Source organism: Scophthalmus maximus, chromosome 3 (assembly GCF_022379125.1).
Source record: "Scophthalmus maximus strain ysfricsl-2021 chromosome 3, ASM2237912v1, whole genome shotgun sequence".
NCBI classification, from domain to species: Eukaryota; Metazoa; Chordata; class Actinopteri; order Pleuronectiformes; family Scophthalmidae; genus Scophthalmus; species Scophthalmus maximus.
In genome coordinates, this window is record NC_061517.1 from 12,357,439 (window position 1) to 12,377,298 (window position 19,860).

Below are 19,860 nucleotides of genomic sequence, written 5' to 3' on the forward strand. Positions count from 1 at the left end.
AAACATACATGATTCATCTTTATTTAATTACAATGAGCTTTATAATAGCAACTACATTTCCCCCCTGCTGTATGAATACTTGGGACATTCTTCTCTTAAGCAGGAGCTGAGGTGAGCATTTTGTTCACAGATGCCTCTACATATATGCATTACCACGCATGAGAGAGTGCAGGGTCAACTGTGGATCAACTCCAAGCAACAGATGCTTGCTCATCGCTTTAAGAAGATCACACGCTACAGCATGTTGCAGATGAACCGTCGGGCATTTGTGTAACATCACCAACAATACCGTCACATTCGAGACGTTTAGCAGATGCTCTTCTTTGCAGTTACTTTACAGTTTTCAGTTACAGCCTAAGTATGCCGCCTGTAAGAGTTCCGTGTTCTGCTGTACGGCGTGACGGGATAGGTGTACAGTTGACATAAGGTTAATAAAAAGGACAGTGGTTGGTGTGGATTAATCCTGTGACCTTCTCATAATGGGACCAACAGTTAACCAACCTAATTTTCTGCAAGTTGATAGGACAGTTCCATTGACAGACAAGCTTAAAGTCATGTACTGCCCCAGGCCTTTGGTGCGGTGTGGCTCGTGAAAGGTGCATGGCATGGAGAGGCTGCTGTCTTGATTTAAGAAGAACTATACACTTATAGACAATGATTTGCAAGTGCAGCTTCATAGTCTACAGAACAAAAAAATAATCCAAAAATGTTTTTTTATCTCAGCAAAATTCCTTTCAGGCTCTGCCAGACTTCAAAAACGTGCATTCCTGAGATGACTTTCTGCCCTTGTTTGGTTGGGATTACTTATAGAAACCAACGACAATAACATAATATTATAGTATGCTGCTCTGTAGAAGCCCCATATAAACCTAACAATTAAGGAAAATGAGCAGTTCTCGGAGCAGCTTTTGACGATTGAACCAATCCTTCATGTCCATGCCTTTGTGCTTTTCTCACAGTGATAAAGCAACCAAAAGAAGGCCAACAACCATAATCCCACCCCCTGCAGGAGCCGCATTGTGTTCGTGATTGCTCATTAACCTTAGCTGAAGATCAGATTTGAACTCCAATTACAAGAGAGAAATAATTAATGATTTTTTTTTTTGTTTTAATGGTAAGGTCATCCAGTCGATATCTACTAATGAACCGTCAGGGTTGTAAAGTGCAGCATGATTATCTGCTGGATGGCTGAGCCTGATTTCCACACAATAATGTAGTATTACTTACTACATTCTGTACAGTATAGTTTAGATTATTCGTCTAAGATTAAGACACACACACATGCAGCCTCAAAACATGTATAGAAATGTTTAGGTGACATTACATGGACTGTCATATTCGGCTCATCATGAGGTTCACTTCAGATGAGGGCAAATACCAATCATCGACGGTTACAGTTGTTCTCAGTCACTCCAGCTCGATGCGCACTGTATAGCAGAACAGATCCCGAGGCGGAATAAGGAATTAGAAACCACGCTTATCAAACAGACCGTCATTTGTTATGGTTGATGACGAGGATGAATTTGCATCACGAAATGTGAACCCGATCGAACTGTCGCCGCTGATCCGATCGCGAATCAGAATTGATCCATCAGAGCGCATTCATCCGGAGGCACGTCGCGGCTGCTCTTGCTCGTACAATCACAACAATCTATTGGAAAAATGGCTTCCCCCGGATCCAAACATCTAATGAGATTAATATCTAATATCCACCATGTTCCAGCGGCCCGCGCTCCACACATCACGACCCCTTCGGCCGCGCGCTCCTGTACATGAGCGCTCGCGCACAAAGTTATCCGTCGCCGAACTCGAGCTGTCGCCACACTTCACCAGCGCCTTGTTAATAAAACACTTTTACAGCTCGCTCGTTTGCATGAATTCATTTTGACGTAGTTCCCATTAGCTGGCTCGGCTAGCGGCGGCTAGTCGCTCGGCGGAACCGCCGCGTAAAGACGCAACGCAGTTGAGCGAAGTGCGATGCTGGTGACCCCGTGCATGGGTCCCCACTGTGAGTTGAGCTGCACATGTAGATGCTATGAGCGTCCACAGGCGAGTGAAGACTTCGGAGAAAATAGATTCTCTGGCGTATCAAACAAAGTCTGGCCCGGTAACTTCCGGACGCTCTGTTTTGTGTAAACTTGCAGCGGCTTCAACGACTCGCGAGCGAGACTCCAGAGCAGATGCTAGCTAATGTTAGCTCTTTAAGTCGTCAAGCTACGTCCACAAGCAGAGAGAGAGTCGGGCGGCAGACAGGGTTTGGATTCCCCGCACAGAGCCGCGGAACCCTTTCGGGGCTGGTCGAAGACGCGTGTCGGTGCGGTGCCGTTCCCGGGCAGTGTGTGGCCAATCCACACAAAGCTCAGGCTGCTGCTGGTTAGCTAGCTAACCGTAGCATTGTACCCTCTAGTGGAGCAGCTAGCGTCGCTAGCATCAGCACAGCACAGCCTGCCTTCCGCCGACGTGCACTTCCCCCACTCTCCCTCCAGCCGGCTAGCCGCAGCGTTAGTCCGGTACATAAAATGAAGCGACCATCAGCGTTTTGGGAAGCTGTGTGGTTGTTTGGATTTTGCTGATGTATGAGGAGACGATATTGTTTTTGTGAGGTGAGCCGCTTTGACTGTGTCCTCGTTGAACTTCTTGCAACCGACATGCCTAAAGACGCACCAACCCTGACCTTAGACCGGGTAACGTTAGCCCCGCTATCGGGATCGTTTAGCTGCTAGCCGCGACCAGATGGGGCCTGTCTACTTGCTGGAGAACTAGCGATGCTACCTGGATGCTAACTCCAGGTTGATGTGTTTGTACGCTGGCTGTTTCCAAAGGTTTGGTCGACGGAGTATCCGGTTGACATTTCAACAAGCACACGTTGCCGTGCACGAGATGAAAAGGAATTTCTCGCAGTTTTTACCTCCTCGGGACACTTTGACGCTACGTCACCGCGGGCAGTCGTTAGCTTTCCCGTATCAGTGTGTTGCCAGCAGCGTGGACGAGGCTATTTGCTGGAGAGAACCAGCCCTTTGAAGTCGGTGTTTACATTGAGGAATAGTGCTTAGCGCCGCAGTTGTTCACTTGTGAAAACCACCGACGCGTTCGCCGCGCAGTAACAGACAAACGGCGACTCCCGTGATCCAGCAGCACGAAATAAGAACGCGATCGCCCCGTTGAAGTTAATTTGTAAAAACGTTCACACTTTTAACGTCAACTCAGCTAGCTGGGCTGCGAAGACGTCAACTCAGCCACCATGACATCACTTCGCTCTGCACACTTCCAACTTCGTTTCTAGAGACAAAGCGCAATTATTCACACTGGCTGTTACATAACTCCTGTTGGTTGGCGTGGGGGTTTCAATTTGACGCGAGTTTGTCGAGAGGAAAGTGCGTCTCTCCGGCGTCGCCGCCACCCGAACACGTTCATTACGGACATGTAACACAAACGTCTCGGAGGCAAATTCATCGAGTCCGTCTCTGTTCGTGTGAGCAGCTTTTGGCGCTGTTCGCCTCACACCATTTCGTGTCGGGCTGTGTTGTTTGTTTTGATTGTTTGTCTGCACAAATATGCAAAGCGGTCTCCAGTAATTCGGACAAAGATGTCGCACACCGATGTTAATTCATTGCGTGGCGAGTAATTCTACCAAAGGGCGACCGTCTTCTCTCCACAGCGATCCGCGTGCAAACGCCTTGGTGAAAATGGATATGTCGAAATGGAGGATAAAAAACAAAAAGTGTGATGGCACAAATTGTATTGTGTAACCAATGAGACGGTGGTGGATGTATATTTCAAAAAGCCACTGTCACATGTATTGCCCCAGTGGGTCCTTTATGTCGGGACACGTAGCGGTGCATTTTCTCTCGGTTGTTGTCCATGTTCTAACATTTGGAGATTCACCATCATATAACATGTTCCGGTGAGGCTATTATGTACAAGACGTAAAATACACCCTGGGAATCTAAGCCGGTTGGCGCCTTATAAGTATCGTTTGCACCTGGAATTTAAACTTTAAAAATCGGATATGACTGCAGTGTGGATGGAAAAAATGCCGAGCCTGTCCAGCATTTTTCCCCCCCCCAGCATTGTTTGTTTTACAATATGTTTTATGGTGCCAATGTCATAGCGGAACTACTATGCGAGCGGCAAAGGTTCTGCACGAAAGGAGTCCGCTGCAACAGGAAGTTCTACATGCGGAAGTTATGTTTTCTTTGTGTATCCCGTATTACGGTTGTTTTATTTAGGAAAACAACGTCTCAGTTTTAACACTTTTTGCCTTTTCGCGTTGGAGGTTTTCCGATTTGGATTATGCATCGCTGGGTGAATGATATCTCGAATTGCTTTAGCCGTTTTGCGATCGATCCGTCAAATGTAACACTGGTGCTATTTGCATGAGTTTGCGAGTAAGCTCGATTGCATTAGTGCTAACGTTACTCAAATGAACACAAGGAAATCAGCAGAACTGACGGCACGACACGTTTAATTGGTTGTTTCGTTGGTTGTAGGTGTTTATGTGAAAAGTGATTTTGGATGGGAAGGAAGGAAGATGGATTTCAGGGACTCCCTTTTATGATGATTAACATATGTTGGCTAATGAACAGTGCCGTTTTCTATTTGGTATGTGGGCACCTGCATACAGTATAGCTGGAAAAACTTTTTTATGGGAGTAAACATAAATAGCATGTGGTGAGAAATTTCTTGAATATCATTATCCGATATATTATCTCTCCATTCTTTACGCATTGATAATGTATCTGATAGAAATGGCACAGCCATTAGCTGGTTAAGCAGACAATCCGCCGATTGATTGCATTCTTTGAATAATTTCATTTAACTATTCCTCTTCCAATTAATGCTCACATGTTAATGCAACTTATAACTCTACATTGCAGATCTCTGTCAAGGAGGTCAAAATCAGTACAGGGAATGGACGAGCAGAAATCAAACTGCGAAGAGAATGACTCCGAAACAACAGGTATTGTTGTTGTAAAAGTTCACCTACACTATTCTACATGCATTCAATTGCTCTGAAATAGAAATGTGGTGCAATTTGGTTTCATGCATTTTCTTTAAACCGTTTTTTTGTTTGTTTTGTTTTCATTTTCTAGCTGATGACAGTGCCCCTGCAGAGCAGCCTGTTTCCTCTCAGGAGGAGTCCAAAGACCCCCCTGGTGATGACTATGTGTCCCCTGCTACAGCAGCCTCTTCCAGCACACCCGTGTAAGTTCTTCGTTTGGATCATAAAGGCTGCTGTGCATACTTCATAAAGGCTGCTGTGCATACTGTACTTGTATGCCAACATAGCTCATTGTCAGCAACACCAAAACATTTATCTCCATTCATGGTTTGAATCATTTTGTTTGCTTCTGTACAGAGAGTACGTTCAAGCCTGTGCGCTTTGTAACTGTGTGGAGCGGAGCCTGCATGGGCAGCGGGAACTGAGACATTTTGGGCCATTTTCGGAGCAGCTGACCCTCGAGCCATCAGGATCTCCACCGTCACAACCCGGGAATGATGACCTGTCTTCCATTGGATTTTCGGACTCCTTCTGTTTGGCGGCACTCTTTGATGATTCAGGTTGAACTTATAGAATTATACTATTATATTTTTCTTAGTCAAGACTGCATTTTCTTTTTTTACAAATTAATTATATGATCATTCTACAAGAAATGAAATGCACAGATGTTGAATTGAAGTTTGGTTAGAGATATAAACTTATGTTGCGCTTTAAATCAAACAGGGGGGTGTTGGGTTCATCACTGGTGTGCGGTGTGGTCGGAGGGAGTAAAGCGGACGGAGAATGAGGAGCTGGAGAACGTGGATAAGGCCGTTATCTCAGGGACACAGCGGGTAAGTGTGCTGTCCACAGACCGGGATTAGATGTATCGAGGTAGAATTAAGGGATTTACAGAAGGTTCCTTTACAAAAATCTTAATTGTTACTATTTTTTTGTTTCAGCTTTGCCAATATTGCAAAAGGCTGGGCGCAACCATTCGATGCCATGCTGAGGGCTGCTCACGGTTCTACCACTTTCCTTGCTCAGCAGCCAGTGGATCTTTCCAGTCCATGAAGCAGTTGGTCCTCCTCTGTCCAGAACACATAGAGAAGGCTGAGGAGTTGTGTAAGAGAACCAGATATCTTTGTCAAAATTATGATGTTCCTTGGGGCAGTAATGCTTTTATCAGAAATCCTGTTGGACAACCAGTGTGCTTTGTACAGTTTTGCTTAATCAACTGTGGACTGGCTGCACGTTGATTTGATTTATCTCCCAGATCTGTGCCTCGACACAACTTGTCTGTGAGCTGTGCAGGTAGTTCCTTCAATTTTTAATACACATGTTGTGTGCTTTTTTTTTTTTAACAGCAGGTGAAGAGGCTTGGTGTGCAGTGTGCGACTCAGCGGGTGAGCTCACGGACTTGCTGTTCTGTACGGGTTGTGGATTACATTATCATGCAGCTTGTCTTGAGATTGGTGCCACGCCCATTCAACGGGCAGGATGGCAGTGCCCAGAGTGTAAAGTGTGCCAGACTTGCAGGTGAGTCCCCCTTAAGAGATTCAGATGTCATGCTCAACATTTAGCACATTTACTGTTGTTCAATTCTACTAAAGCTTTATTTCCCATTCCTAGAAGTAACGTCTCGAATCTTAATTTTATCAGACAACCAGGAGAGGACTCCAAAATGTTGGTATGTGATGCCTGTGATAAGGGCTATCACACCTTCTGTCTTCAGCCAGCCATGGATTCTCTTCCCTCTGACCCATGGAAATGCAGAGTAAGTCACAATGTCATTCACCTGTCATTACCATGGAAGCTACTTTTTTTGAGAGTTGATCTTAATAATCAGAATATGTTCTTATTGACCAGGACTTCTTTGAGCCTTTGGTTTACATTTTATCCCCATTATCTGTGTTTTGTCAGAGGTGTCGTGTATGCACTGAGTGTGGTCTCCGTGGACTGGCACTGCCAGGTTCGGCGCAGTGGTTCGATAACTACGCCGTTTGTGAAAGCTGCCAGCGCCACCGCAGCTCTGTGTGTGGAGTTTGCAGCAAAGCTGCCAGCCCATCTGTTGCTCTGCAGTGCTGCAGCATGTGCCGCAGGTTAGCTCAATTCATTGGATTTAGTTATTGGGTGTGTTTGTGGCTTATATGGTCTAACATTGTTCTATCTCGATGATCTTTTTATTGTCTTAGGTGGGTGCACGGTGAGTGTGCTTCACCGGTGGAGCTTCCAGAAGCAAAGTGCATTTGCTTGCTTTGCAAGGAGAATCATCAACAGTCTGTCACTGAAGCACCCACAACAGAGATACAAACCAGAGAAGCATCTGAGGAGACTGAAGGACACGTGGATTTTGTGGAGATGACCATCCAAACAGATGCAGACGTAATGACAGAGGAGCAGACGGGCTTATTAGAGGGGACTCCAGGACAGATGGGAAAATCAGAGATGGGTCAGGCGGAAACCACAACTGACACAGAGACACCCATGGACTTGGGTAAGACACAACATAAGACAACATTTTCAAGACATGTCAGGAGTGACTGTTATTGGACTAGTAAAAGAATGGGTTTTTTTTTGTGTGTGTCTGTGATGCAAACTAATTTCTTTTGGTTCTAGGGGAGGAGGCTGCAGTTGTTGAGACAACAGAGGTTGGGGAGAAAACCATGGAGGAGGAGCCAGTGGTAGTAACAAAAGAATCACCCTCTGAGGTGGCCGCCGCTCCACTAGAGTCTACAGGTAAGCTCAGAATACATTGTGGATGATAATGATGAGGATATACCTTTAAATAATCAGCGTTTTCCCTTAATTACGTAGACTGACCATAGTCTAATTTCACCCACCAGAGTTTCATAATGATCTGAATCTTATGTAGACTTCTTATTGTAACATAAAAGACCTCTAAATTAATTGCACCGTTGCTTCATTGTAAAGCTGTATGCAGCACTTATTGCCCACACCTTTCCTCCTCTCACAAACACATTGATCCGTCTGTCATAGTTGGACTGGCCTGTGGTGTTGGTGGGTCATCAAAACATCCATTAAGTTACCATAAAGTAACACCTGCCCTGTCTGCATAACACTGTTATAACACTAATAACATTGTTTCTTAATCTCAACTGTAGAATGTGCAGCAACAGAACACGAAGCCTCTTGTTTACCTGCTGATGAAGAGAGAGCACAAAAGGCCGTCAGCCACGTGACCCAGGCCACCGCTTCCCAGGACCCCACAGCAGAGACACAGTCCAATGATCCTAATGTAAAACCAGCATCCGTTTCACAGCAGGGCCCTGAAAATATGGAGGTGGAGAAGCAGGAGTCCACTCCCTCAGTGGTACAAGTATCACCAGAGTTATTGAAGAGTGGCTCTGATCATTCTATCACGGAACCCTTCAGTACGGATCCACCAAAGTCTCCTGCTTCTCCTGCCTCTGTGGACAAAACAGAGCATTTGCCCATGCTTGATGAGCAGGAAAAAAGTCCATGCCACGACCCTCAGTTTCCATCTCTTCGGTCTTTATCAGTAGACGCACAAGAGACCCTCTCTGCTGTGGACATGGAGGGGGGGTTACTACCTAACTCTGAGGAGGAGGATGAGGAAGAAGAGGATGATGAGCAAATGAAAGGAGAAGGACTTAACATTGATATAAAACAAGAACCGCTGGAACAAGAGATTAAGCCGGAATTGCTGCTAGATGAGATGTCTAATATGAGCCACGGAGATGAGAGCAGCAGTGGCTTTTTGGGCTCACCAGGAGAAGTTGATCCTCAGCTCTCCATGGAGCTTGGCCTTGTACCTTCTGGCTGCTCACATGCGGATAACATGCTCAGTGAGACGGATGATTCACTTCCCTTTGAACCCTTCAGAAGTGACAGAGAGAAGGTGAAACGCAGAGGATCCCCAGGCCGCTCAAGGGTCAAACAGGTGAGGTCACCATGTAGTTTGTCTTGATCATTGAGGAATATTTCTTGAACTGGCATTTAACTTTAACTCATGTTTTGTTGTCACTATTTCATTGTCACAACACAAATTGACATTGAAATGTTTTCGTTTTTTGTCTGTGTAGGGGCGAAGCAGTAGTTTCCCTGCGAAGCGTAGACCTCGAGGTGGTGGTGGTGGGGGGAGAGGGCGTGGTGGTAGGTCACGTCTCAAAGCCATGGCCTCCTGCATCGATGCCTTCTTGGTGAGCTATGCTTTACACGCCATCATGTTCCTTTCCTTTTACAATGTGGTCATCTCAAAATATAATTTATCCCCTTTATCCACAGCTGAGCATGACAGCAGAGACTGGAGTTAATAAGGAAGAAGAGGAGGAGGAAGATGACACCATGCAGAACACCGTTGTTCTTTTCTCAAACACGGATAAATTTGTCCTGCTCCAGGTACAACTCTTTTAGTTTGACATTTTCAATTACCCCGTGGCACTTTCTGTGCCGAGAACCACAGATGTAACTTTTACATATAATGCTAAATACTCTTGTTCCCTCTCTTCTCTTTTCCTCACTTTATCTCCTCTTTCAGGATATGTGTGTCGTGTGTGGCAGTTTTGGAAAGGGCATGGAGGGGCAGTTGTTGGCTTGTGCACAGTGTGCCCAGTGTTACCATCCTTACTGTGTGAACAGCAAAGTAAGCTCAATATTATTATCGATTTAAAAAAAAATCACAGTATTATGTTAATACAGATGGATTAAACCTTGTATCTTCTGTAGATCACCAAGACGATGCTCCGTAAAGGCTGGCGTTGTTTGGAATGTATTGTGTGCGAGATGTGTGGAAAGGCTTCAGACCCCTCCCGCCTGCTGCTGTGTGATGACTGTGATGTCAGCTATCACACCTATTGCTTGGACCCTCCCTTGCACACTGTACCCAAGGGTGGCTGGAAGTGCAAATGGTAAAATAAACACATAAACTCTAAGACCACAATGCTTTGTTCAGTTTTGCAGCTTTGAATGGGGTCATATGGAAATGAATACATGTAAATTTGCATATTATGTAAAACAGTCGAGGCGCAACCCTGCAATTCGGAGGTCCATCCCTCTTTCTCTTGGTTCTGTTGCAGTAGAAAAAAAACGTTGTTCCACTCACATTGGCATCTGTGTTGTTGCATATAAGCTGTATAATTGTTACAGCGTGTTTCACTACTTCTGTGCAGGTGTGTGTGCTGTGTGCAGTGTGGCTCCAACTCACCAGGTTTCCACTGCGAGTGGCAGAACAACTACACCCACTGTGGCCCCTGTGCCAGCCTTGTCTCCTGTCCAGTGTGCAGAGAGAACTTCATGGAGGAGGAGCTGCTGCTGCAGTGTCAGTACTGCGATCGGTGGGTGCTGCTCATTAGAACTAGACATGCACTCAGCAGACACAGAAACTGAGGTATTCATGAGGCCGCGGCTAATGAAGACAAGCGGGGAATGGATTATTCATGTATTCTTCATATCATGAATTATTCCATAACATCTTTGATTTGCGGCGTGATTTGTGATGAAAAGAGTACGTATCGATGTATTTCTGTGTGCCTGTGCAGATGGGTCCATGCTGTCTGTGAGAGTCTGTACACAGAGGATGAGGTGGAACAAGCTTCTGATGAGGGCTTTGCATGCACATCCTGCACCCCATATGTTCCAAAACCTTTGGGTAAGTATCAGAATGACACCATTTTAAAAGTAAAGATATGAAAATAATGGTTCACTCAGGGTATTCCTGTCTGTACTGATGACATGATTTTATTTTGCTTTCCCTACCTGCTTTTGCCTTCATTCACAGTAGTAGAGTCAGCCATTATGGCTTCAATAAAGATCAAAGAGCCAGGTTCGTGGATTTTGCTTATTCGTGTTTATTATCACAAGCATATTCTGGATGGTTGACCTTTGTTTGTTTTAATGTAAATCATTCACATTTGCAATTGTCGCTTTACAGAACCCCAGTTCTACCGGTTGGAGGGTGTGTGGCTGACGGAGTCAGGAATGTCCCTGCTCCGCAGCATCTCCATGTCTCCCCTGCACAAGAGACGGCAGCGTCGCTCCCGTCTGGGCACTCTGTGCTGTGAAGGAGGTCCTGATGGAATGGATCTGAGGGAGGTTGACGGAGATGGTGAGGATGGAAAAGTTTAGCGCATGCTCCGCTCATCCATTAATGTATCAACAACTTTCAGGAGTGTTTTGTTCCTTTTTAATCTGTGACCATGTTTTCTTTTACATCAAGGCTGTGGGGAGCCCATGGACTGTGATTCCAAGATGGACAACACTGGGAGCCCTGACAGAGAAGGTGGTGCTGAGAGGGATGCCGGTGATGGCATGGCTGATGGTGACGGTCTCAAAGGGGGAGCAGATGATGCAGATGATGGTAAAAAAAGAAAGCGAAAACCCTACAGGCCTGGTAAGCAACCCAGAAACAACTTTTAACATTCATATAGATGTCTGAGCATCCACAACACATTGACTCAAATTTTTATTTTTAAATTGTAACAGGAATTGGAGGCTTCATGGTGCGACAAAGAAAGTGTCACACACGGATGAAGAAAGAATTTTTTGCCCAGCTGGCTGGAGAGACAACGTTAGACGGACAGCCAATAGAAAGAACCATTGAGGATGGTTAGTGACAACAGTAGACATATTTATTTCATTAATTCAAATTGGTTGTAATTGGTTGGTGGTTCAGTACTTTACTAAGGGAAGTTTGACTTATCACATTAGCTGTTTTCCAGCTATTGAATATGGGACTTTTCATTAATGGTCCCATATTAAGGCCATGGTCAGACAGACATAAGCCTTCCCCTCATTCATTTGAATAAGGCCACTCTGTTGTTGCAGCCGGTTTGTAAGCATAAAGGCAAACATTATTATGCCTTAGCTTGTGCTGCAAAGCAATGTCATGTCTTCTGCCAATGCACTGAAGCCACATGCCCTCAACCAACACAACCCCTTGCTCTTTAATGTCAGCTGTAACTGAAACTTTAATGGTTACATGTGCATAGGACCCCATCCTGACACAGATAACATAATGGATCCTAAACCAGTGGAGGGTGAGGAACAGGCCAAGAAACGTCGAGGCCGAAAGAAGAGCAAACTGGAGGACATGTTTCCATCTTATCTCCAGGTTTGTAATCTCTCTGTGCTTCTATGCTTTTAACAGTTTTTAGATTTAATGTATTCAGTTATGTTATGCTCATCTCTTAAATATTTTTAATTCGCTGCAGGAGGCTTTCTTTGGGAAGACGCTAATAGACTTGAGTAAGAAAGCTGGGATGATACCACACGGGCACAGGCCAGGTACATGCCTTGTCCGACCTTCATTACCAGCACCGTCAGGGGTCAAAGCTACTCCCCCAGAGAGTAAGAACACAAACTTGACACATGAAAACTGCAAATTATTTGTGATACTGACTGTGGAAAATGTCAGTACAAGGGGTGTGACCTTCTTGCTTCTCTCACTAGCTGAGGCCAAGGATCGTGCTGTGGAAGATAATTTTCCTCTCAAGCAAGAGGGGGATGAGGGCCCCCAAGCTCAGGGAGAAGGTGCAGGTAAGTGTTTGGACACTGATACTACTCGCTTATTGTTATGGTTATGATGTAATTCCAGGTTGGTTTAACAATTGCACAATTTCACTAGTCTCAGCACCATCCTCATTGCTGAAGGACCAGGTGTCTACTGATCCTCATAACTTTGATGCAGTAAAGAGTGAAGGTAGTTCCCTGCGACAATACAATTGTATACTGTATACAATCCTAATTTGATGGAATATTTAATAGCTGATTTGAACATCATGGAATTGTTGTTTTGTGACAGGTCTTCCGCAAGGAGTTGAGAGTCAGGATTCTGAGCAGTTCTTCAGGAAGGTTCTAGGCGTGTCAGACGGCTCCACTTTGGGGGGCATGAAGCCCATCTTGGAGGGCAGTAAGGGAGAACTCAATCGTAGCGCCCTGCCACAAAGAGCTCTCCTCTCAGGTGTGTACAAGGGACGCTTCAAATGATCAAATCAAACAATATTTTTTATATGATTTAGGATTTTATAAGTACTAATTACATAGTTATGGTTTAGGTAAAGTTCACCTTTGAATTCAACCATGAAAACTCTCTTGCAGGGTCCCTGCCCTCAGCTGGAATGATGGATGCCTTTCCTGGCCTCTCTCAGTCGCCGTTCTTTGACATGCGGTAGGTCAATGACTGCATTGATCAGTGCATTTTATTTTGTATGTAGTATGTAGGTCTGCAGTAAGCAGTGCTGTAGATAACAGTGTAAAGGAAGCGTTTTGATGTTGACACAAGCAAGTCCATTGTTTTAAATAAGAAAATACCCTCTTATATGGTGTACAGGGACCGAGGAGGGCTGTTCAGTCCAGATGGAGGTGAGGAGAGCCCATGGGCAACTCCCTCTACCCCAGTAACCCCCTCCTCCCCACCAACCCCCACCGAGGCGGAGGGTGATGGGCTGTCTTACAACCAGCGCAGTCTCCAGCGCTGGGAGAAAGATGAGGAGCTGGGTGAACTCTCAACCATTTCCCCTGTGCTTTATGCCAATACCAACTTTCCGACTCTCAAACAGGACTACCCAGGTGTGTGTGAAAGAAATACTACTCCACCAAGTACAACATATGTATGAGCCTAGATCTGTTGTGCTTCTCCAAAGTGAGGTGTGTATCACTGTTAAATATCTTTTGAATATTTCTCGTCACAGACTGGGCTAGTCGCTGTAAGCAAATCATGAAGATCTGGAGGAAGGTGTCAGCTGCTGACAAGGCTCCATATCTGGTAGATTCTGTTTTTTTTAACGGATTGATTTATAATAATTTAACAGTTATGTGGTGGCATGTTGCATATTTTAAAATGTAGTGGAGGAAATCGGTTTCTTTTACCCGGTTTGGTCATATCCTGCCTAGAGGCTTCTGATACTTTCACCCCTCAAGGGAAAAAATGACCCAAAAAATAAATAAATACCAGAAACTTTTTACTGTATATCTGTTTACATTGACATTGTTTGTTGACTTGTTTGGTGTGTTCTGCTTATTAGAACCCTGATGATATATTTGGCTTTATGATTATTCAGGTTCATTGTATAATGTTTTTGCAGATAAACAATGCTATTAATATCTTGTGTTATGCGTTAGGAAATCTATTTTAAATTCTCTTACATTAATATCTATTCTGTTTTCTGTAGCAAAAGGCCAAAGATAACCGAGCAGCGCAGAGGATTAACAAGGCACAGAAGGTGAGTTAGAGATCAGCATCCTTTTTGCATTGTCAAAATGAATTAAAGATTTTGGTTTCTTTTATTACAGTCGTAGAGCAGATTCATGTTTCCCCTTCTCTTCTCACAGCAGGCTGTGATTCAGGTGTGCAGGCCCATCAAGACTGAGCCAGGGCGTGTGAAGGGAGAAAGGCCCAGTTTACACCTCCAGATCCCTCCACCTTCAGGCTCTACATCAATCTCTTCCCAGCCCAGCTCTGCCGAAAGCCCATTTCCTTTTCCTCCAGATTCAGGATCATCCTCTGTATTTTTCTCTGATGGACCTGTTAAGACTCCGGGGTCGGCTGAAATTCGGACGGATCCCTTGGCCAAGTTTCCCTCTCAGTCACCCCATTCTCACTCTCACCCATCCACACCCTTCTCCCATGCTGGAGTCAGCTCCTCTTCCTCAGGTTATTCTGCTTCCGGCCCACAGGGTCCTCCTCAGGGACGGCCAGCCAGTCTTGGCCCCTTTGACATGCAACCAGGAACTCCTGGAACCCCTCGACGGGCTCAGCAGGTTGACCCCTACTTCAGATCACAGCTGCAGCAGCAACAAAGTCATCTACCACAATCCCAGCAAGGCTCTCAGGAGTCCCTAGGACCTCCAGAAAGCCCTCATTCGAGAGGTGCTGGGCTTGGGGAGTCACCCATCTTCTCGCCACCCCACAATACTCACTATGGAGACCCCTTCAGAAACCAGCAAGGGATGGGGAGGCTAGAATATGGTTCATCCCCATCACCCTCCGCAGTGGCTTCCTCACCTGCAAGCACAGTACAGTACAGGACTGACATGAGTGCACCTTCACCTCGCCCCTCTGCTGTTGGAAGACCTGACCTGTCCTCAGGTTCCCCTGCCGGGATGCTGGAGCCTGGGGATGGTTTATTCAAGGCACCCATGACGCCACGAATGCACCAAGGGGAGGTTGGCACACTTCATCCTGGAGCTTCCCCTGGCCACCATTCTGAAGGCTACAGGAAGTCTCCCTCCCACCCTTTCTCTGACCCCCACAATCAGCCACCGCTAACTCCCAGACCGCAGTCAGGCGACAGTTGTTCTCTTGGACTCCAGAGACAACCTGTAGCTCAACAGGAACTATGCCCTAGAGTGCCCTCCAGCCCACAGTCCCAGGGCAGCTGTCAGTCTCCCCACACTCCTGGTGGACTCTCCAATGATGCTTACAGTGTCCAGTCTCCTGCTACCCCTCGTTTCCAATCCCCAGACCCTTGTTCTCAGCCACCATCAAGACCACAATCCAGAGACCATTATGCTTCTATCCAGAAACCCCCTCGTCCGCCCTCTGTTGCCCCAGAGGGAACTGTAGGTTATAAAAGCTCACCTCATCCTAACCAGGCACCCCCACCCAACCCCACCAACAATTCCATAGGGGATCCTCTCTCTGGTAAACCTTCAGCAGCTCCTAATTTCAGCCGCAGCCCCAACACCGGAGGCCATCAAATAACCCAACAGCAGAGTCAGATGGTACAAGTTCAGCTCCAGCAACCACAGCCACAAACTCAGCAGACTATGGGGACAGACGGCTTCAGTTCCAGGGTGCCACCTCCTTCTGGATCTCAAGAACTACCAGCCGTCCGCCCTCAAGACACACCTCATCAGCCGTCTCAAGAAATGCCTGATATGTCAGCAGTGCAGGACCCTACATTGGTAGGCCTTAGCCCCTCTGAGCTGGAGAAGCACAGACAGGTATCAAAATATTAATCAGTCAGCTGTCATTCTATGCACCTCTGAGGTGTTTTGCTAATCAATGCTTTGTTTTTTAGCGCCAGAGACTGAGGGAATTCTTAATCCGACAACAAATGCAGAGAAATTCCATTCGACAAGAGAAGGAGGCGGCTGCTGCAGCTGCTGCTGGCGGCAGTGTGTCCCCTGGCTGGTCTGGAGGAGAAATGGGGGCCTTTCAACAAGATAAAGTCCACAGAGCACCACCACCTTATCCACAGGTACACACATCTTGCCCAGTATGCCATCAACCTTACAAATGCTAGACCTTGTCAACAGTGTTATCTAACAGTTGGTAATATGATTTTATATAACCTAGGTAAAATCCCAATAAGTACCTGCTCTGTTGAAGAGTTTGTGTAAAAGGAATGGTAACTGAAATAGTTAGTGTAGTTAGAGTTACGCCTTTACTATTCTAAAGGTGAAGTTGTTTATTAACCTCTCTGTTGAGTGGTGAAAGCTAAATGACAGTGGCAAGTAAAAATAATGGTAGTTGCCTTTTTTGTTCTTACCTCCTCTAGGATCGTTCTGCTGCTGCTAGTGCTGTTGGATCTCAGGCGTCTGTGGCAGGGAGGATGCCCATGGCTGTTGGAGGCATGGAGGACAAGCTCATTCGCCCACCACTTGCAGGAACCCCTGCCATTATGGATCCTAATGCACTAAGGTAAGCACTTCCTTGAAGTAGAGTCCCAGTTTGTGTGAGGTTATGAGTGATAAGATAAATTAGAAAATATCCCTTACTGTTAGAATAATGGAAGCCCAAGAAACCCGAGGAGCTGTTCATTGAAGGGCATGTCAGTAGATTTATACGTATCAAAATAACTACAATTCCTAAATTGTAATATTACTGGATCTGATGCAGAATGAAATGGGGCCAGAAGTGTGAATTGGTCATCAAAATAATTTCTTAGTCCAAAATAAATGATAAGCACCCCAAATTATTTTCAGCCTTTATATTTTCAGAATTCTTTAATGCAATGAACACTGTTTCAAATTGAAATATAATTTATCTTTTCTGCTTTTTTTTCCCCTTTAGGCCACCAGGGCCCACCAGACCTCAGGGCATGTTTGCCCGTCCACCATTCCCTCCGCAGTGGCAGGGCCAGGCCCCAGGCCCAAGGAGGTTCCCCCAGCCTGGCATGGAGGCTATTGGTATAAGGCATAACATTAACCCTGCCATCAACATCCAGGGTATGGAGAGCATGGGTAACCCTCACACCATGATACAAGGACATGGAGGAGAAACCATGCAGCCAATGGCTCAAGGACCCCCTCCACAGTTCATTGAATTAAGACACAACTCACAGAGGTTGCCCCTACGACCCCAGTTTATGCCCCGTGGACCCCAGCCCAGACCACGTCTCTTTCCACAGCAAGAGATGGCATCACCTTATGTTCAGCAACATCCCATAGCTCAAGCTGGTGGCATTCAAACAGAGGGGGGCTTACAGCAAGGTGGACTGTCAGTTTTACTGCCTCAGCAAACAACAGGCCCACTAACACAACAACCCCACCTGCACCCCCAGGCTACTTCCAATCCCAATAATTCTAGCACTGAGCATCATCAACTTCCACAGTCAGGCCTTGTAACAGGGCCCCAGACTTCCACAGCAGAAAACAGTGTGGAACTGCCAGAGCATGATCTTGAGGGTCTTGGGGAGGCCCCAGGAGATGGAGGTGTGGAGGATGAGGATGATTTGGCTCTAGACTTGGACCCTGACAAAGGGGATGATGACTTGGGCAACTTGGACAACCTTGAAACCAATGATCCACATCTCGACGACCTACTTAACAGTGATGAGTTTGACCTGCTGGCATACACGGATCCTGAACTGGACCAAGGAGACCCCAAGGATGTCTTCTCAGACCAGCTGCGGCTAGTGGAAGCAGAAAGTGAACCGCCTTCATCTTCCTCTGGATCTGCGCTTGTTAAAGTGGAAGAGAAAGTCAAAGTCGAGGCAGGGCAGAAGTCTCTCACAACAAACCCTGCCACAGCAGGTGGGTCTGCTGCCCAACTTGCACACTCTGCAAAAGCTGCTGATATCTCCAAAGTCAAAATAGAAGACAAAGGTCTGCCCCCCCAGCTGCAGCCAGGACAGACAGTGGTGAAAGATGAAATGGGAGAGGCTGTGTCAATGCTTCTTGGTGGGACCACACCATCAGCCAACTCTGCACAAACAGAAAACCCGTCGGCTTCACTCAGTTCTGTTCGATTAGGGGGTCTTCCATACCCTCTGCCAGGCCAAGCTGACCCATTGCCTTTTCCTTCAGCTGCTCCACATGCAGATATTGGCGATGATCCTCTGGGGCTGCCTGATGTCGGGGGTCATCACTCCCCTGCGGTAGATTTAGCAAAGGTAGAGAGCTCTTTAGATGGTGAACTGCCTCTTCTAATACAGGATCTGCTGGAACATGAGAAAAAGGAACTACAAAAGCAGCAACAGCAGCAACAGCTCAGTTCCCTCCACCAGGGAGGCATGGCACCTCATTTTCCTGGCGGCCCAAGTCAACAACCTAACCCACAGGCACCCGGGCAGATAATGTTACCACACCACCATCGTCCACCACCCCAAGGAATGATGGCTCAGCCAGGGATGGTACCCCGTGCACCGCACATGTTGCAACAACAGCAGCAAAGGCTTATGGGAGCTGTAATGGCACCTCCACCTCATATGGCCATGGCTCAGCAGCAAGCCATGATGAGGATGGGGCAGCCAGGGATCCATGCAGGCATCAGTCATCAACCACAGCCGCAGCCAGTGGTTAAACAGTTACCCCTGGCCAACAACTTCTTCCCAGATAAAGGTTAGGAACATGGCATGTCACTGTCGTTTCTCTCTCATGATGTTCTTTTCATACTTGAGCAACAGATTTTGTTTTCTTTCATTGCAGATTTAGACAAATTTGCTACTGATGACATCATGGATCCCATTGCCAAGGCAAAAATGGTGGCACTTAAGGGTATCAAGAGAGTGCTGGCACAAGATCCAATGGTTGGTCCCCCTGGCATTAACAGGTACGTTTTTCCATTAGTTGGGATCGTTTGTTTTTATTAACAGTCTGTTAGGTCAGTATGTTTTCATTTAACAGTTTTTATTATATTTGCAACATCCATACAAAAACCTAAATGGGTTGACAGACATTTGTTAAAAAATCTTCAGCTTCTTCATCTGTACGCTTATTGTAATATTGCTGACACACAGCAGAGCATGTCTCAACAAGAAAGACCAAAAAACAAAGAGGCTGAAATTGGCAATGCTATTTGAACCGATTATACCAAGTCAACAATGAAAATAACATAAATGCTGTCAGTGGTGTGAAACAACAGTTAAATATGCATGATTTCTTGCATATATATCATTTTAATGCTTGCTTCTGCTGCCCCCAAATGGCCAAACAGAATTAATTTCTAGGTTTGAATGTTCCTCTTTGCTTACATTTCATGCCGCTTTTTCAACATCTGGGCATTGGCACTAATAGAAAACCTATTTCAAGAGCATTATGTTGAACACATCACAGCCAACTATAAATCCAAAAAGGAATTAACCAAGTTGGTGCTGGGTGATAGACCATATAATTTATGATCCAATAGTGTATCAAAATGAAGAAGTAATAGGTATAGATGTATGTATTTTATTTTTTGCTTTCTCTTCAGGCAACAAGTGTCTCTGCTTGCTCAAAGGTTGGCCTCTGCCCCGGGTACAAATCCAGGTCAACTTACATCTGGACCTCCAAAGGTATGCTGTCTTGCTTAACAGAAGTGATTTGATATCAACGAAATCAAGTCTTTTTTGCTGATTTATTTAAATGCTGTCTCCTTTGTTTAGGAGGGAGAAACAAGTGATCCCACCCAGTCAAGACCTAACCCTCCACAGTTTGTGCAAGGAATCATAAGTACGTTCTACCAGAATTCCCTC

General features: G+C 45.8%; 1 protein-coding gene across 6 annotated transcripts in view; it reads left to right on the top strand.

Moving 5' to 3' along the window:
* Nucleotides 1-1,853: 1,853 nt before the first annotated feature.
* Nucleotides 1,854-19,860, top strand: part of kmt2d (lysine (K)-specific methyltransferase 2D) — a 29,764-nt gene continuing 11,757 nt past the window's right edge. The window contains exons 1-38 of one of the 6 annotated variants that reach the window (XM_047330761.1): nt 1,854-2,008; nt 4,878-4,960; nt 5,094-5,205; nt 5,360-5,562; nt 5,726-5,835; nt 5,944-6,106; nt 6,349-6,520; nt 6,644-6,758; nt 6,905-7,083; nt 7,177-7,478; nt 7,601-7,720; nt 8,107-8,906; nt 9,049-9,165; nt 9,251-9,364; nt 9,504-9,608; nt 9,692-9,873; nt 10,135-10,299; nt 10,504-10,613; nt 10,743-10,787; nt 10,896-11,069; nt 11,181-11,354; nt 11,447-11,569; nt 11,953-12,074; nt 12,175-12,310; nt 12,413-12,500; nt 12,586-12,662; nt 12,765-12,923; nt 13,061-13,130; nt 13,293-13,531; nt 13,654-13,727; nt 14,134-14,184; nt 14,294-15,907; nt 15,985-16,164; nt 16,465-16,607; nt 16,980-18,748; nt 18,836-18,959; nt 19,599-19,680; nt 19,771-19,837. In XM_047330761.1, coding sequence (XP_047186717.1) covers nt 4,912-4,960; nt 5,094-5,205; nt 5,360-5,562; nt 5,726-5,835; nt 5,944-6,106; nt 6,349-6,520; nt 6,644-6,758; nt 6,905-7,083; nt 7,177-7,478; nt 7,601-7,720; nt 8,107-8,906; nt 9,049-9,165; nt 9,251-9,364; nt 9,504-9,608; nt 9,692-9,873; nt 10,135-10,299; nt 10,504-10,613; nt 10,743-10,787; nt 10,896-11,069; nt 11,181-11,354; nt 11,447-11,569; nt 11,953-12,074; nt 12,175-12,310; nt 12,413-12,500; nt 12,586-12,662; nt 12,765-12,923; nt 13,061-13,130; nt 13,293-13,531; nt 13,654-13,727; nt 14,134-14,184; nt 14,294-15,907; nt 15,985-16,164; nt 16,465-16,607; nt 16,980-18,748; nt 18,836-18,959; nt 19,599-19,680; nt 19,771-19,837 — 8,629 coding nt within the window. In that variant the 5' untranslated portion in view covers nt 1,854-2,008; nt 4,878-4,911. Of the gene's footprint in view, nt 2,009-2,042; nt 2,604-4,179; nt 4,306-4,342; nt 4,672-4,877; nt 4,961-5,093; nt 5,206-5,359; nt 5,563-5,725; nt 5,836-5,943; nt 6,107-6,348; nt 6,521-6,643; nt 6,759-6,904; nt 7,084-7,176; nt 7,479-7,600; nt 7,721-8,106; nt 8,907-9,048; nt 9,166-9,250; nt 9,365-9,503; nt 9,609-9,691; nt 9,874-10,134; nt 10,300-10,503; nt 10,614-10,742; nt 10,788-10,895; nt 11,070-11,180; nt 11,355-11,446; nt 11,570-11,952; nt 12,075-12,174; nt 12,311-12,412; nt 12,501-12,585; nt 12,663-12,764; nt 12,924-13,060; nt 13,131-13,292; nt 13,532-13,653; nt 13,728-14,133; nt 14,185-14,293; nt 15,908-15,984; nt 16,165-16,464; nt 16,608-16,979; nt 18,749-18,835; nt 18,960-19,598; nt 19,681-19,770; nt 19,838-19,860 lie in introns of those variants that run through there. The other 5 variants (XM_047330765.1, XM_047330763.1, XM_047330764.1 and 2 more) reach the window with 5 other exon arrangements.